Here is a 14,521-nt window from a genome sequence, read left to right on the forward strand (position 1 = left end):
GAAATGACGACAGAGATTATTAACAACCCTGGAAGCGTGCTAGGGAGGTTCTCCGAAGTGATTATGTGAGTTCAAATCTTCGGAATAGGCTCACGACTCATACTCTCCTCTAAAGGTAGCCGAGCAACAGAGCCACAACCCATGGTAGTGAAGATGGCTTCCAAAGATCGACAGCGATTAAGGTGTAGACACAATAATCAGTAATCAAAAGAGAATAGCGACAAGCGTCGTCACTCATGAGGAGAGGATTGAGGTTCGAGGAGTGAGGAGCGTGAGAGAGAGCTAAAATTGAGGATTAGGGTTTTGAATGAAAACATAAAAACTAAAAAATATATGTACCGGTCCAAATTGGGTGGTCTACTCTATAAATGGAGTCTTACCCGTTACATGCAAACAAAAATATTTGAGTAGGTTTGTGATGTTATGTCATGACAAATGTTCAACTACCGTCCAAACCATACTATATCAAAACATGGTATCCAAATCTTGTAGATCGATAAAATCATATAAAAGCACATAAAATGCCAAACTATGTGCATAGAATGGGGCTCCGCCCACAAGGATGGCGGGCAGAGTCCTAATTAACATTACTCTAAGTGGAGCACATTGTGTTTAGAAGACAAAACTCGTCGCATCTAAATCAAGGCTTAATCGAACCAATTCCTTGAGATCATGGAAATGCAGATTGACAAGCATCACAAAGAAACTCGAACTAACAAACTAAGCATGAAACACGGTACAACATCGTCACGCCTCTTTCAATCCGTTTGGAGTTCCGATACAGGAAAGTTTACTCATCAAAACATGAAGTTGTTGTGAAGTTAATGAATCGTCTCGGACAATATCATCTACCAGATCTGATGTCGGGCCATGTACTCGATTACGCTTTCACCTGATGCCAACAACTTTCCTAGACTAAATTGGGGGCTCGATGTTGCACATCGCTGTCGCAAAAGACTTCCACAAGGGTTTCTTTTTAGCATGTAGAGATAGGAAAAATTTATAAAACAGCTGTGATCGTTTTTTATTTTTCTAGTTCTTTAATTCTCTTTTTAATTTAAGGTTGACAAAGAGCCAAATCATATTTATTTGGGGAAAAGTATCAAAAAAGTTCTATACCTATTGCATTGGTACCTATTCAGTCCTAAACGTTTCAATTAGACCAATTTAGTCCCAAACCATTTTACATTGGTACCAATTCAGTTTATCCGGCCAATTTAGATTGAAAATCGATAACATGGATGCCCGTCGTTCTATGTGACACAATTGGCGCTAATTAGGGGTGAGCATGGTCTGGGCGAGTGGTTCCCAACATGGAACCAGGAACTGCCCACTAAGAACCGGTTCCGAGAAATCGGCATATAAAATGTTTATGCCTGAATTGACACAATTGTAATATGTTTATGACTGTTTTGGTAATTTTTCCCTTTTAAGATTCTCTTTGTTACTTGTTATTCCATGCAAAGGGAGTCGCCTATTTTCCGATTTTCTTTTTTCCCAGATAAAGAGGAAAAGAATTTTCAAGTTTTGAACGGAAAGGAAGAGTTAAACGCTTTTGAGAATTTATCACGTCCTTTCATCCAAGATAATAACGAAAGAAGGAACCACGAGCAGCCTGGGACAAGAAACTAGAAAAGCGGCCACAAAGTTTAAAATGCATATCTTAAAAAAAAAATTGAATTCGTAAATTCCAAGTAGGGATGGAAGCGAGACGGGTATAATCGAGCATGCGACCCGTCCGAACCCCAATGGGATATCAACGGCTCAAGACGGTGTTGGGGTCAGCTATCAAAACCCTAAAAAGGATTTTGGATCTTCCAGGTGAAAAAACCAGCACTCGAACCCGCTATTTTTTAACTACTAAAATGATCTTATTTTCTTTACACTCTTTAATTAGGTTATCTAACAAACGTTCACAATTACTCTTACCCTACTGAGGTTTGGAATGTTTTCAAGAGTTACTTAGCAGGTGAACTCGAAACATAAACTCAATAAATCACTGACCAAATTACTCTTACTTTGTTAAAATACTTAACCTTGCTTATGTAATTTTTGTGAACACCTAAAGAGTTACTTGACAGGAAGTTTGATTTCTCATTTAGGGATTGTTAGATTTTAGATATTTACGATTATTGATCTTCATTTGTTTTTTCAATCTTCTATTTTCTATTCCATGGGTTTTCTAATTGGAGATTTAGAATGCATAAGTTTTAAAAAATTGGACGTGTATGCAAATTTGACATTATTTATCATGCGTTTATTGTAAGATATTTGTTTACTAAAATAGTAACATGACAAGTTTTGGGTATTACAGGAACTCGACAACTTTAATGAGACGAGCTTGAGATCTTACGTCAAAATCCGTAGGACGGGTTTGGAAAATGATAAAAAAAAAATTGATAAGATGGGTTTGGGATGAGGTGAGTTGACTCCCCTTCTTCCATCCCCTTCTATGATGAATCATGAAAAGTGACGAACAGGTGATACATACAATTATAGGCGTTTCATAAAGTGGTGTTTTGCTAGATTTTCTCCCACGATGAAATATCTTTCACCGAAAATCGTTATTTGATTTTTATTTAAGGAAATCAGGATTATGTGCTAACTCCGGACAGAAAAATATCACAGGCACTAGTAAAAGGAATCAATACCTCAACTCGAATTGAATCGTATAAATTCAAATTGTGTCGAAATTTAATCGACGATATGATCAGATAAGTACATACTCGATAAAACAATCAGACATAACTAAACTATGCCAAAAGTTAATTGACGGCACAACTCAATAATGTAAAGACACTATGTAGGAATTGAATTGACAAAGCACCCATGATAAAAACACACTCCGGAATTTAATCAACAATGCGAATCTAAACTCACAGCTAAGAAAGATAAAGTACAGTGCATGAAAATAAAGATAAAGATAGTAAATTTGTTTATTTGTGCAAGGTTCCGTTCAATGGATGGTTCGTGATCTTCTTTTGGTAACAATAGTTACCCCCAAGATCTTACTTTCAAATTGTCACTGTTCCCTCCTAAAGTGTGTGTCTTCAAGTGAATAACCGTTCCCTCCAAAGATGCGTGTCTTCGAGCAATGACAATTTCCTCCTAAAGATGTCTGTCTTTGACCTCAATGACTTTGTCAATTCTGAGTTTCAAAACTGCACTTTAACGTCTCTTCAATAGTTATTCATCGTCGATGTTCATATCAACGGCTACCAACCATACATCATCGTATTTTGACAGCTGGACATGTGCCATTGAGGATTACTGATGTCGGTTGACATTTGTTAATCCCTATGCTTGTCGATGAGCCGACATGCTTGTAGTGGTGCTAATATGATATGCACGTGATTGTCCTTACTAATGTGTCATTCACGAGTTTATTCTTACTCATGTGCCAGGCTCATGCTTGTCAAGGACCGGATTGTTTTTGGTGTCAACAAAGGCACATCTTCAGCAACAGCAGTACACACTGACTATTACCACTCCTCTCGATCTCGAACTCCACGTTACGACAGGCGCCTATGTTTGTATTTGATGAAACAGTTTTGTGGAAAATTTTCCTTAAATCGGCGAAGCATGCCCTATTTTTTCAATATGTTAAATGTTATTTTTTCCAGAAAACATCACTCAGTCCAATGCATAATCCTTGTTACATGTTTTTGAATTCGAAGGAGCACGAGCACGAGCAAAGACCAAGCAATACCGGCTCCACTCCAAATGGTATATCTGGTCAACGTCCACAGCTTTTTCTGCACTCAAGTACAAGCCAATATATATAGTAGTTGTGCATGCACAAATAGTAAAAATTGTCATCGATCTGGTGATGGCGATAAGTGCACGTACGTTGTTCTGAGGAAATTCATTTAAAGATCATCGGGACAAACACGAGAATCCACTATGGATGCATACATATATGATTCATGTGTATAATCATTGCCCATTTCGAGGTATAAATTATTATTTCACCAAGTCAAGGTATATTATTGGCCAAATTCGATATTTGATATGAGACACGTGAATGCAGCTATGTAGATAGCATGAAATTCTTGATCTTAAAGAGTCAAACCTACTGATAGAAACAAATCCTTTCTGGACATTCTCTACCTTCCGGCTTCCACCAAGTCTTTTTGATTTGAATCTTTTTCTGCTTACTAAAATCTTTCATGAGCCCTCCCTTACTCATTCCACAATGCAAACATTGGAACTTGATGAACCAAGTTCAAATTTTCCAACCTATTGGCCCCGTTATGATCACTCCCATTGCTGCCATCTTCGTATTACTGATCCTGCAATGAGAAGTAAGCATGACAGTAATCTTCACCGCCGCCACATCCAATATCATTGGAGCTTCCGTACGAACACTTGTGCCTCGCCACTACGCTCGACGATTCTTGATGATTGCTCGAGCCCATGATCAAGGCATCGCCATTGGTAGTGTTTGCGTTCGTTGGAGGATCTTGACGTTCGGGCATGTTGGAGCTCCCCACCATGTTGGTAAAATCCTCTGACGTCTTGCCATTGGTCATCGCAAGAAGCGCTTGCAGAGACGACGAGGAGGCGCACGAGTTGTAGTCGTGATCGAGATGGGCCGGTGTAGCCTCTTTTGGGGAGCGTTTAACGAGATCACTTGCTATCAGAGTGGAGCTCGAGCAAATTCTCTTCATGTCGTAAAGGCTAATATCGAAGTTTGTGACCGCATTTGTTCCCCCAAATATGATGGCTGGATGTCATAGGCTTCTGCGGCGTCCTCTTGGGTACCTAAATTAAACAGAGAAGAAAGCGCCATGTAAATAATTGAGGATGATTGTACTAGGTATGATACAAAATCTTCAATCAAAAGGATAGGCATGCATATTTTCGACATGTCGGATCCTTGTCATGCTTGAACATATTCGGCATCCAAGCTCAAACAATTGAATAAACGGATTGAAAATGTACATGATATAAAATCCAGTAGTAACTAATATATTGATTATCTGATACAGTTAAAACTTGAGACAAATAGAGCCCAATAATACTTCCTAATTCTTGAGTGGACAGGTATAGATAGCCTCTTGTTAACGGTCATCTCGTGAATACTTGTTAAACAAATTTCATATAGGGCAACCTACATCTCCTTTTCGGTTCAAACATCGAAAGCGATTAGAGTGCGATAATTTCATATATTCCTAGAAAAGATAACTAAACATGCAAAGACCACGTTCGTCAAAGAGCATTTAACACTAGTTGGCATCAAGAAAAACCTAAACATCAAAAGAACATACAAGTAACTTTATATGCTTTTTCGATGAGAATTCCACGTTGAGATAAGAAAATCAGGAAGGAAGGTGGGAACTTAACTGAATGTGCTAAGGTACAAGTCCTTGTTACCAGCAACTCTTCCGATTCTAGCTTGCCACCGTCCATGTTGATGGTGTCTAGCAATCAAGAAAGACAGCTTTTGACAGATAAGAAGAAAGGAGACAAGAAAGAAAGATTGTTCGATAGATGGAGGAGACCCTCTTCAATAATGGCACCAGTTGATTTATGTCACATGGAAAATTGCAACCTTTATGTTTTGCCTGTTATTGCAAAAGATAACTTATAAAAAAGAAGAAAAGAAAAGAAAAGAAAAGAAAGAAATGAACACCCTGAAAAGTGCAGTAAATAACGTGCACTTCATCAAATCCTGCCGCCAAACCCAGTCACTCCTCTGTATACAGATGCTCCTCTTGAAAATCCACTGCTTTTCTTGTTAAAATAAATAACTACAAATATTATATATAAACCCACACTTGTCAATCATTTTTCTAATTATTTTGGCCAAAGTAAGATTAACCTAAACCTATAATTACCTTGTTAAGTGGGCAACAAAGTCTTGCCGGGTCATGTTCTTCATTTCCTTAAGTTCCTTCTAATAAGTGCTCAACCGAACAATTCACAAAATGAGAAGAGTTAATACAAATAAACACCTTTTGCTTTTATTTTATTTTTTCAGATACAGAGGAGTACTTTCCTAGGGATTATTCAACAAAAACTGGCCGGGAAGTTTATGTGGGTAGTTGGATCCCAATACTTCAGTGCAGCCAAATCATAAGCCCTCGCTGCCTTTTCTTCCTTATCATGCCCACCTGATAAACATCCACATATCCTCATAATCAATGAAATACTAATAAGAAATCAAAGTGCACATCAATCGTACTTTACAAAAACTCTTTACAAAGGAGACGACAATTGACCGTGGTTCAAGAGGTAATAATACCCATGTTTTGTATGAATTATCAATGGCAATCGTCATATCATCCTTTAGAAAAAACATATATTAGTAATTTTCTCTATATACAAAAGACAAGCATAAAAATAAGAGAATGGGTCGGAGCATTTAACTAGATACACTACCAAGTGTGTTCAGTGAGAACCGCCCCAAGCAAAGCACGGTCAAGAAAAATACACTAATAACGCCATCATCATAAGAAAATTCTTCAAGATGCAGAAACCTTGGGAAAGAAAAGAATAATAAGAATGTGAAATGATTACTCCTATTAATTTTTCTCTAACTTTGCCCCCCCCTCCTCCCCCTTTTCTGGTTTGCCCTTCTTTCCTGCAACTGTTTTCCCACAGATGAGCCTCATATCTCCCCGTCCACCTATGTCTGCTTAAACATTTACACAAATCCAAAAACGGAAAAACAAAACCCCAGTCTTCGATTAATTCAATAACTGGAATGCAAAATGCAGATGCATAGAGCAAATAAACTAAAAGGCAATTGTAAAAGTTAATATTATCGCGGAAGAAAGAGCAAAATTGGCATCAGCAGTACTAAAAACAGAAAAAGACTACTTTCTTTAAAACATTTGTAGCTTACCGAGTTACACCTCGATACTGAGAGGTCCTTTGCCCAAAAGTGTCAGTAAGACTTACGAGGAACAGCGACGCACTTGCTGTTGTTGTTGCTCGCAGATGATGCCCTCTTGGCGATGCTACCGTCACCAACTGGTGGTGCCTGAGAAATCGGTGCACCACCACCCACATTGTTGTTGTCACTTTGTGCGCTAGGGCTCATCGTTGTGAGAGAGAGACTGCCGCTACTACTTGTAGTAGTCCCATTCACTTGACGCAACCACCACTTGAACCCAGAAACTGAACAAGTTGTTACACTCGCACCACCATCAAACGGGACATGTTCTTGGTGGTGGTACATGCGATCATCGACATCACATCTGTGGTTGTTGCTGTTATGGTGAGCAGATGGAACTATAAGGGCTTGCGAGTTCTCAATGTAACATTGATGTTTATGATCAGGGTGGTTGCCGTTGTTAAAGCAGCTCGGAGATACGTTCGCGTTGATCCCCGCACAAGCTGAGCTTGTGGCTTGGTGGTTCTGATTTTGGGGCTCATCATTGCCATGAGGAGAGCCTGAGTAGCAACAGCCCAAGAAGTCTTCAAGCTTGGGGCCTCGATGATCGTCCCCATCATTGGCATTCTCATAGCTCCATTCTGAATAAACAAACAAGCCCATGAAATAAACGAGGAAGACTGAAACAACCACCATAAAATGTCAACTTTGCTAGTTTCGTTAGCAGGGAAATGGATGCAAGAGATTCTCATGGAAATTGGTCAAACAGTTGGAAAGCACGACATGACATGCGTAGAGAGATTCGATGCCTATTTATTTTTTTCGGGACAAAAAGCAGTTAGATCATGCGTATTTATTTCCGTTATTAAGAGTTTTAGAGATCGAGAAAATATTAAGTCCATGCTTAGCGTAGGACGCCTTGATGGTGGTTGCCACTGCATCGGCGTGCTCGTGAGCGGGCCGTCCATAGCTGGCCGGTGATGCTCAATCCACGAAACGTCGTCCGTGGCACCTCATAAGGCAAAAAGGAGAGGAAGAAAATGGCGAGAGGAGAGAGAGCAACGAAAGAGAGAGGAATAACCGAGGAGAGGAGAGAGTAAACGGTTGAAAAGTGGGCCCATTTTGGCCACGTGTCCATCATATGATTCAATGCGTATCCCACGTGGGAATGCACCTTATATTTTTTTGTCCGAGAGAAAAGGGGGAGCGAAAAGTTTCCCTCTTTATCTAAAAGAGACAAGGGCGCGGAATTTTCGAAATAAGATAAATAAAAACAAAAGACAAAAAGGGCGTACTCCCCGTCCGAGTCCGTTGGAGACGATCATTTCTTCCTTCTGCTCTGCTTCCTACTATCAGCAACAATCTCGAAGCTTCTTCCCTTAAACCTCTCTACGCAGATGGTGAAGTCGCAAATGGCTGTCCCTCCCGATGCGAAGAAGAAGCTCTCCCGCCTCAAATCGGCCGTCGCTGGCCTCAGTCTGATCAGGTTCCCTCTTCCCCTGTGTCTGCGCGCGATCGTGGGTGTTTACGGTTTGTTTTCCGGCGAGAGGCGGTCTGTTGATTGCACAGGGTAGAGCGATGAGTTTGTTTGATCGCCGGTTCTTAGGTGACTTTCCTGTCTAGTAAGACCAGTTTCTGGTCCCGTGCGCGTGTTGGAAAGCATGATCTCTGCTTCGTTTTCATTTTCTTTCACAGCGAGAGTGAGAAGAAAGGGTTCATCGACATCGCGTCCCGCTATCTCAGGTGAGTAGGAGGAGGTTGTTGATGGCACATTTTTCTTTATCACCATTCATCATCGTTTTCCTGGTTTCTTCGATCCTTCATTGTTGCTTGCAAGCTCAAATTCATCGATGTTTCAAATCGAGTTAGAGGTACAGTTTGGTTTCTTAGCTTAGCTTTGTTGCATTCTCAGCGGAAAAGCTCTACCTGTTGAATGGAGCAAGATCCAGGCGCCCACCGACGAATTTGTCGTACCTTATGATAGTTTGGCGCCGGCTCCTGAGGGTATTAACTCTACCTGCTCATTGTCCGATTTTGTGTTCGCCTGATATTATTCTTTTTCTCCACCAATGAGATTATGATTCCTAAAATTGTGTAGATCCTGCGGTGGCCAAGATTCTTTTGGACAGGCTCGTCGTTCTGAAGCTCAATGGTAGTTTGAAAACAATAATGGATTGTACTGGTCCCATGTATGCCTCATGATCTTATATTTCACATATGTTTGATAAAACGATCTCCTTCTAGTTTAATGGATCTCATTGTCTGTAGGAGTGGGATAATTTTTTCTAGGATAATGTGTTCACACTGGTAGGACGTGGAAATCATCCCAACTGCTCTCTCCCAAATGATATCGCTATTTGCATTTTGATTTTGGTACCATCAGATGTGTTTTGAGATGCACGATCTCACCGATGTGTCTGTTTGATCTGCTTGGTGCTTCCTTGATCTTATTTAGTTGTAGTAAGGCTGTAATTGTAGCTTCCTCGGAACTTTTACCATGTCTGCTTGGAGAGTTGTTAATGTCCTTGTATATGTTTTATAAGCCGCCTGTGTTAATACTTGATGTTTCTATTGTGATGTAGATCTATCATGGAAGTACTCGATGGAATGACATTTCTTGACCCTATAGTTTACCAAATCCAGGTAATTCTTAAGTTTTCCATGTAGTGCGTGTGTTTCCTTAGCTCTATTCCTTCTGATCACATCTTCCTGCTCTTCATATAGGATCTTAACACTAGATATGGCTGCAATGTTCCCCTGCTTCTCATGAACTCGTTTAACACCCAGGATTGTATGCCGAAGGTGAATGGCTTTCACCCTACCTCTTTGTTGATAGTTTAGTTATTTTGATCAGTAATTGACACATTGCCCTTGTTGTAGATTTTTGAAAGACATCCCAACTCAAATATTGCTATTGCTACTTTTGATCAGGTTTGTGATGCAAACTATTGGTTAGCTGCTTAGATCTGCTTATGAGTTTATTCTAGAATTGACTAAGTCATTTTTATCTCGACTGTCTTGATTGAATTATATACAGAGCCGGTATCCCTGCTTAGATGTTGATGATTTTATGCCTCTGCCTTGCAAAGGACTGACTGGAAGCGATGGATGGTAAAATTTTGGTTAAATATCAAGCATAAGGACTTCAGTTTTCATGATCATGATGCTTTCTTCTTTAAATTTCTGGGGTCATTTTTGCATCAAAATGATTTTGCTTCAAGACAGGTCATTTGAAAAAAGCGGCTGTCATTGTAGGTCTTTCAGTTCGCTGTATCTAAGTCATTAGTCCTTTGGAATTCCACCTTTTACGACTTTGTAAAACCTGGATGTGGTAACAATGCATGCCGGCTTGAGCAAATTAAAATTGATGCATGAAGTTATTTGCCACCAATATCTGGCCTTAATAGATATAACAGTTGAACTTGACTTTTAATTCTTTCGACAACAATTTCTGACTAATCACTATCTCTTCATTCTTTTGTGCTTTTTATACTTTTTAATAGACAGAATTCTACTATCTCGATTGGATTCTTTGTCATAAACTTTTAATGGGAAACCTTTGATGTAACCTTTCTCTCATCTCAAATGCTCTACACAGGTATCCCCCAGGTCATGGTGATGTATACCCATCCTTGATGAACAGCCGTAGACTTGATGCTTTGCTCTCACAGGTTTTCTTTTATCTCTATCAGCGTTAGTACATTCCTCTTACTTTTTCCTTTTCGTTTGCTTATTCCCTTTTCTCTCACTTTTCATGTTTACAGGGCAAGGAATATGTTTTTATTGCCAACTCAGATAACTCGGGTGCAATTGTTGACCTGAGTATCCTTCCATTCTTAGTTTCTTCTGATATCTGTGGTTTCTGGATTTAATCACATGTCTCTGTACTTCCTGAGTTTAGTTTGAAAATTGGGCCCGTTGATAATTTTTTGTTGTTTCGTTGACCTTAACTAAATCCTATAGAAATCTTAAATCATTTGATGACAAACAGGAATGAGTACTGCATGGAGGTAGATGCGGAGGATTGTGGTGAAGAATTGTTTTAATAGATTGGATTTGTATTAAATTGCTCACAATTTTGCAGGTTACTCCAAGGATGTTATGTGACAAGAAGGGTGGTAGCCTCATTTCTTATGAGGGAAAGGTTCATGTAAGTAACATCATTTTATTTGTTAGTTATTATTGCGAGATAGCTTTCTGTTGTTCAAATTATGACACAGGCTGCAAAGTTCCCTCGAATACATTAAAAGTCCAATTCTTTCTGATGGTTAAGATAACTAGAGTCTCAACAAACTTACATTTCCCAGCAAATCTGAGAATGGAACCTTATTTGATTTTGACATCTCAGAGATTCCATCCATGGATGTTTTTCAGATTAATTCGGTGCCATGATATTTATGTATTGTCCCTTGAATATCTTTAACTTCTTAAATTCCCCTCGGAACTGACTTTATTGATCCTAGCTTTCATAACACTGGATGGACATGGGTTTGGCAGTAATGCAAACATTGTGCTAAAATGAAAACTTTTACGTCTTTTTCATATTTTTCATTTCAATTGTAAATAGAACATGTTATTTCATGGAAAAATCACAGACATGTTCATAAGCTGGATTTACTCTAAAACTGAAAGTCCAAGGGGAAAAGGGATTCATGACTGACATACTTCTGTCACTTATTTCAGCTGCTGGAAATTGCACAAGTCCCAGATGAACATGTGAGTGATCCTTATTCTCCCCTTTTCCTTTATTTCCATGGTCTGAAGCATGCATTGGGTCTATCAGAATTTGTACGTCTACTACAATTCCACTGCATTTTTGTTTCTTGACCTCTTATTGAGATTATGTGGGAATTAAGGGAGTCATAGTGGTACTTAGGCTACATAACAGCCCACGAGGAAATTAATACCCTTGTTTTGGCAACATTAATTTGTTTTAAGATGATTTAGTTGGTAGACTAGTTCGCTCTGTGCTACCTCTAATATGTCAATGCGAAGGCCAACAACATATGTGTCTGCCATCTTGAATGTTGTCAATGACTCCTGCTTATCGGCATCTTCTAGGTAGATATTGACCTTATCTCTGAGATCATGGCATTTATCCTGGTGACAGCCTTGAGATGTTTTACTATGACTTTCTAAAACTATAAATTCGGAGATCAGCATCACTTAAATGTGATATAGTTTTAAACACGCATGTTTCAGTTTATAAGCAGTCTCGAATCTATAAACAGGTAAGGTACTACAGTTTGCTGCTCTGTATAAGTTCATACAAGCAGGGTACAGCTTTTTTCTGCAGTTTTGATTTCCTTTTTTTCTCAACTCATTCTCAAGTTCGATGCTGACATGTTATGTTTGATTTGCCTGATGCAGGTCAGCGAGTTCCAATCAATTGAGAAGTTCAAGAATTTCAATACAAACAATCTGTAAGTCATGCTATCTTTTGTGTATTCCGCAGTGATGGAAGCGAGTTCTTGGCATTACGTGTATGTAATTTCAGTGAAGCAAGCACTGACATGACACATACAGGTGGGTAAACTTGAAGGCAATTCAAAGGCTTTTGGAAGCTGAAGATCTCAAGATGGACATCATTCCTATTCAAAAGGTACATAATCTAGATGCTTCCTGTATAGACTGGGCCCTAGTTTTTGATGTTTCTTGAATTTCAGGAAGCTGATGGAATGAAGGTTCTTCAGCTTGAAACCGCAGCTGGGGCAGCAATCAAGGTATTATTCTATTCTTTGCCTGACTTCTCGTCAAAAAGTTTATTTGTTGAAAATTTATCTTTTCAAGTTTGTGCGTCTCTTCTTGCATCAGTTCTTTGATAATGCAATCGCCATTAATGTACCTCGGTCGAGGTTTATACCAGTGAAAACCACCTCAGATTTGCTTGAGGTTCAGGTTAGTATCTTGTTCTAGTCCATGTTAATTTTTTCTTTTTAAATTAGAGAGATAGCATTAAAAAATGGAGCTCAGTGCATCTCTTACTGTCTTACAGTCAGATTTATATTCCGTGGAAGGTGGCCTTGTTGTCAGAAGAAATTCGTCAATCGAATCGGGCCCCGAGCGTGAGAAGGTGAGGATTTACTTGCATTAATAATGCCATTACATGCCTCTTTTGGGAGACTTCATTTGTTATGATTTCCGTAGGTTGACAATTTCGGGAGCATGTTAAGCTTAATTTCTAGCATCAAGGACAATTTCGAGGTGTCTGGTAATCTGTCTGTTGGCTCGCTTCTCAATCTCAAGGTAATTGTTCAGTGTCATTTTTTCCTCTTGACTAACACATCAACAGAAGCTAATACTCCCTAATTCATGTAGGGATTCAAGACCAAGGTCAAGGTGGAAATCCAAAATCGGGCGGCAGCTATGAGCAACAAGCTAGAATGGACTCTGCATCCTATATTTGCGAGGCTGTCAGTGCCCATTTGTCTGTTTGGAGTTAAATTTCTTATTGTGGTGGAAGTCCATGGCCCTGAGGCCTCTAATGACAATACTTGAATATTGCAATTTTGCTTTCGAGAATTGCCGCCACTCGTTTGCTCCAAATGAAACATTCTTCTTCTTCTTTTGGGATTAAAATAAATGCTTGCTCGTTTCTTGCGCTTCAAGCCTTTGTCTGGTGTGGAGTGTGACAATAGTACGTCTCCGTGTTCCCCTTCTTGAAAGTAGTTTCAGACTTGGAACTTTCGGATAGTGCATGGACCAATCAGGTGCACCCACTTGCAACGCGAAAGTAGTTTCTCGCATATCTGCGGCTATAGGGCGGCGGTGATCATACAGAGGACTCAAACTGTAAGTGTGTGTACACGCACTGTTATGGATTATTTTACTCGATTATTTAACATAATGGAAAGTGATCTTTGTCTAACGATTCGCGATAGCATTAAAACATGAAGATGTGTACAAGGGGTAAATATAGTTCAGATGTTCTACCTTTGTGTTCTGCATCAGTGTAAGCGAGTCATGTCTTGTATTGCCAACTCCAGTCTTCTCTTTCAGTGCCACTAGACTGCGAAAGGGAAGCAAATTGAGTCCTCGTGAATTTGGTGTAATTAGTTTTGCAAATGTCATAGTCCCTGCTGCTTCTTTTTCCAGTGGGGTCTCAATATAAGTGGATGTTGAGACGGAGGATTTCACGGATTGTTGGGAGGCTGAATCAATGACTTAGCTACATCATCTGGTATAAGTGCATTTGCTTGTATAGCTGTGTTCCTGCAATTCTTCATTTGTGCTGTGAAGTAAACCTGACAATTTGAAAGTCGAGAGTTTTCAAGTTTATAGCAGATAGTCTTGGCTTAGCACGCAATTCCTTCTTCTGTAAGTGCGACTCAATTTATGATAAAGTGGACTCTTTTGTAATTTTGGTCACGATGGAAGGAGGAAAAGAGGACTTTAACAGAGTAAGTTGTTGGAGGAGGATACATGCGCCACTTTCATTCTCTTTTGAGATGTATTTATTTGGGGAACTACAAGGGGTTGGAGATGGATGCACTGGTGTCATTGGGCCTTAGGAAGGATATACCAGTCCGGTTTGGGAAGACACCACCAGTAAGTTGATTTGGTGTGCATACCTAGAGAAAAAGCTAGAAGCAAACAAACACACTTATACCAGATGATGAAGCTAAGTCACCACGAGCATCACCGATTAGGTAACGATCCTATCCATGTTAATTTGAATAT

At 39.5% G+C, this 14,521-nt stretch overlaps 1 protein-coding gene and 1 pseudogene across 1 annotated transcript; one reads left to right on the plus strand and one right to left on the minus strand.

Moving 5' to 3' along the window:
• Positions 1-4,099: 4,099 nt before the first annotated feature.
• LOC115664537 (AP2-like ethylene-responsive transcription factor AIL1) lies at positions 4,100-7,504 on the minus strand (annotated as a pseudogene).
• Positions 7,505-8,129: 625 nt separating this feature from the next.
• On the plus strand, positions 8,130-13,449 carry LOC115664536 (UTP--glucose-1-phosphate uridylyltransferase-like). Its single transcript, XM_056306746.1, has 20 exons — positions 8,130-8,327; positions 8,537-8,584; positions 8,754-8,845; positions 8,940-9,030; positions 9,424-9,484; positions 9,566-9,643; positions 9,722-9,772; positions 9,879-9,952; positions 10,440-10,512; positions 10,606-10,663; positions 10,805-10,851; positions 10,926-10,991; positions 11,525-11,557; positions 12,212-12,264; positions 12,368-12,443; positions 12,508-12,564; positions 12,656-12,739; positions 12,837-12,914; positions 12,989-13,087; positions 13,160-13,449. Exons 1-20 carry the CDS (start codon positions 8,239-8,241, stop codon positions 13,337-13,339), a joined length of 1,488 nt encoding a protein of 495 aa, XP_056162721.1. The 5' UTR covers positions 8,130-8,238; the 3' UTR covers positions 13,340-13,449.
• The last annotated feature ends 1,072 nt before the right edge of the window (positions 13,450-14,521 follow it).

Source organism: Syzygium oleosum, unplaced genomic scaffold (genome assembly GCF_021117445.2).
Source record: "Syzygium oleosum isolate NSW1041296 unplaced genomic scaffold, Sole_v2.1 Sole_v2.02, whole genome shotgun sequence".
Taxonomy (NCBI): domain Eukaryota; kingdom Viridiplantae; phylum Streptophyta; class Magnoliopsida; order Myrtales; family Myrtaceae; genus Syzygium; species Syzygium oleosum.

Excerpts from the sequence above, each read along its gene's own strand:
- LOC115664536 (XM_056306746.1), top strand. The coding sequence starts at position 8,239 with ATGGTGAAGTCGCAAATGGCTGTCCCTCCCGATGCGAAGAAGAAGCTC. Across the intron at positions 9,485-9,565 it reads CTATAGTTTACCAAATCCAG|GATCTTAACACTAGATATGG; the intron begins GTAATTCTTAAG and ends CTCTTCATATAG. Across the intron at positions 10,852-10,925 it reads GGAATGAGTACTGCATGGAG|GTTACTCCAAGGATGTTATG; the intron begins GTAGATGCGGAG and ends ACAATTTTGCAG.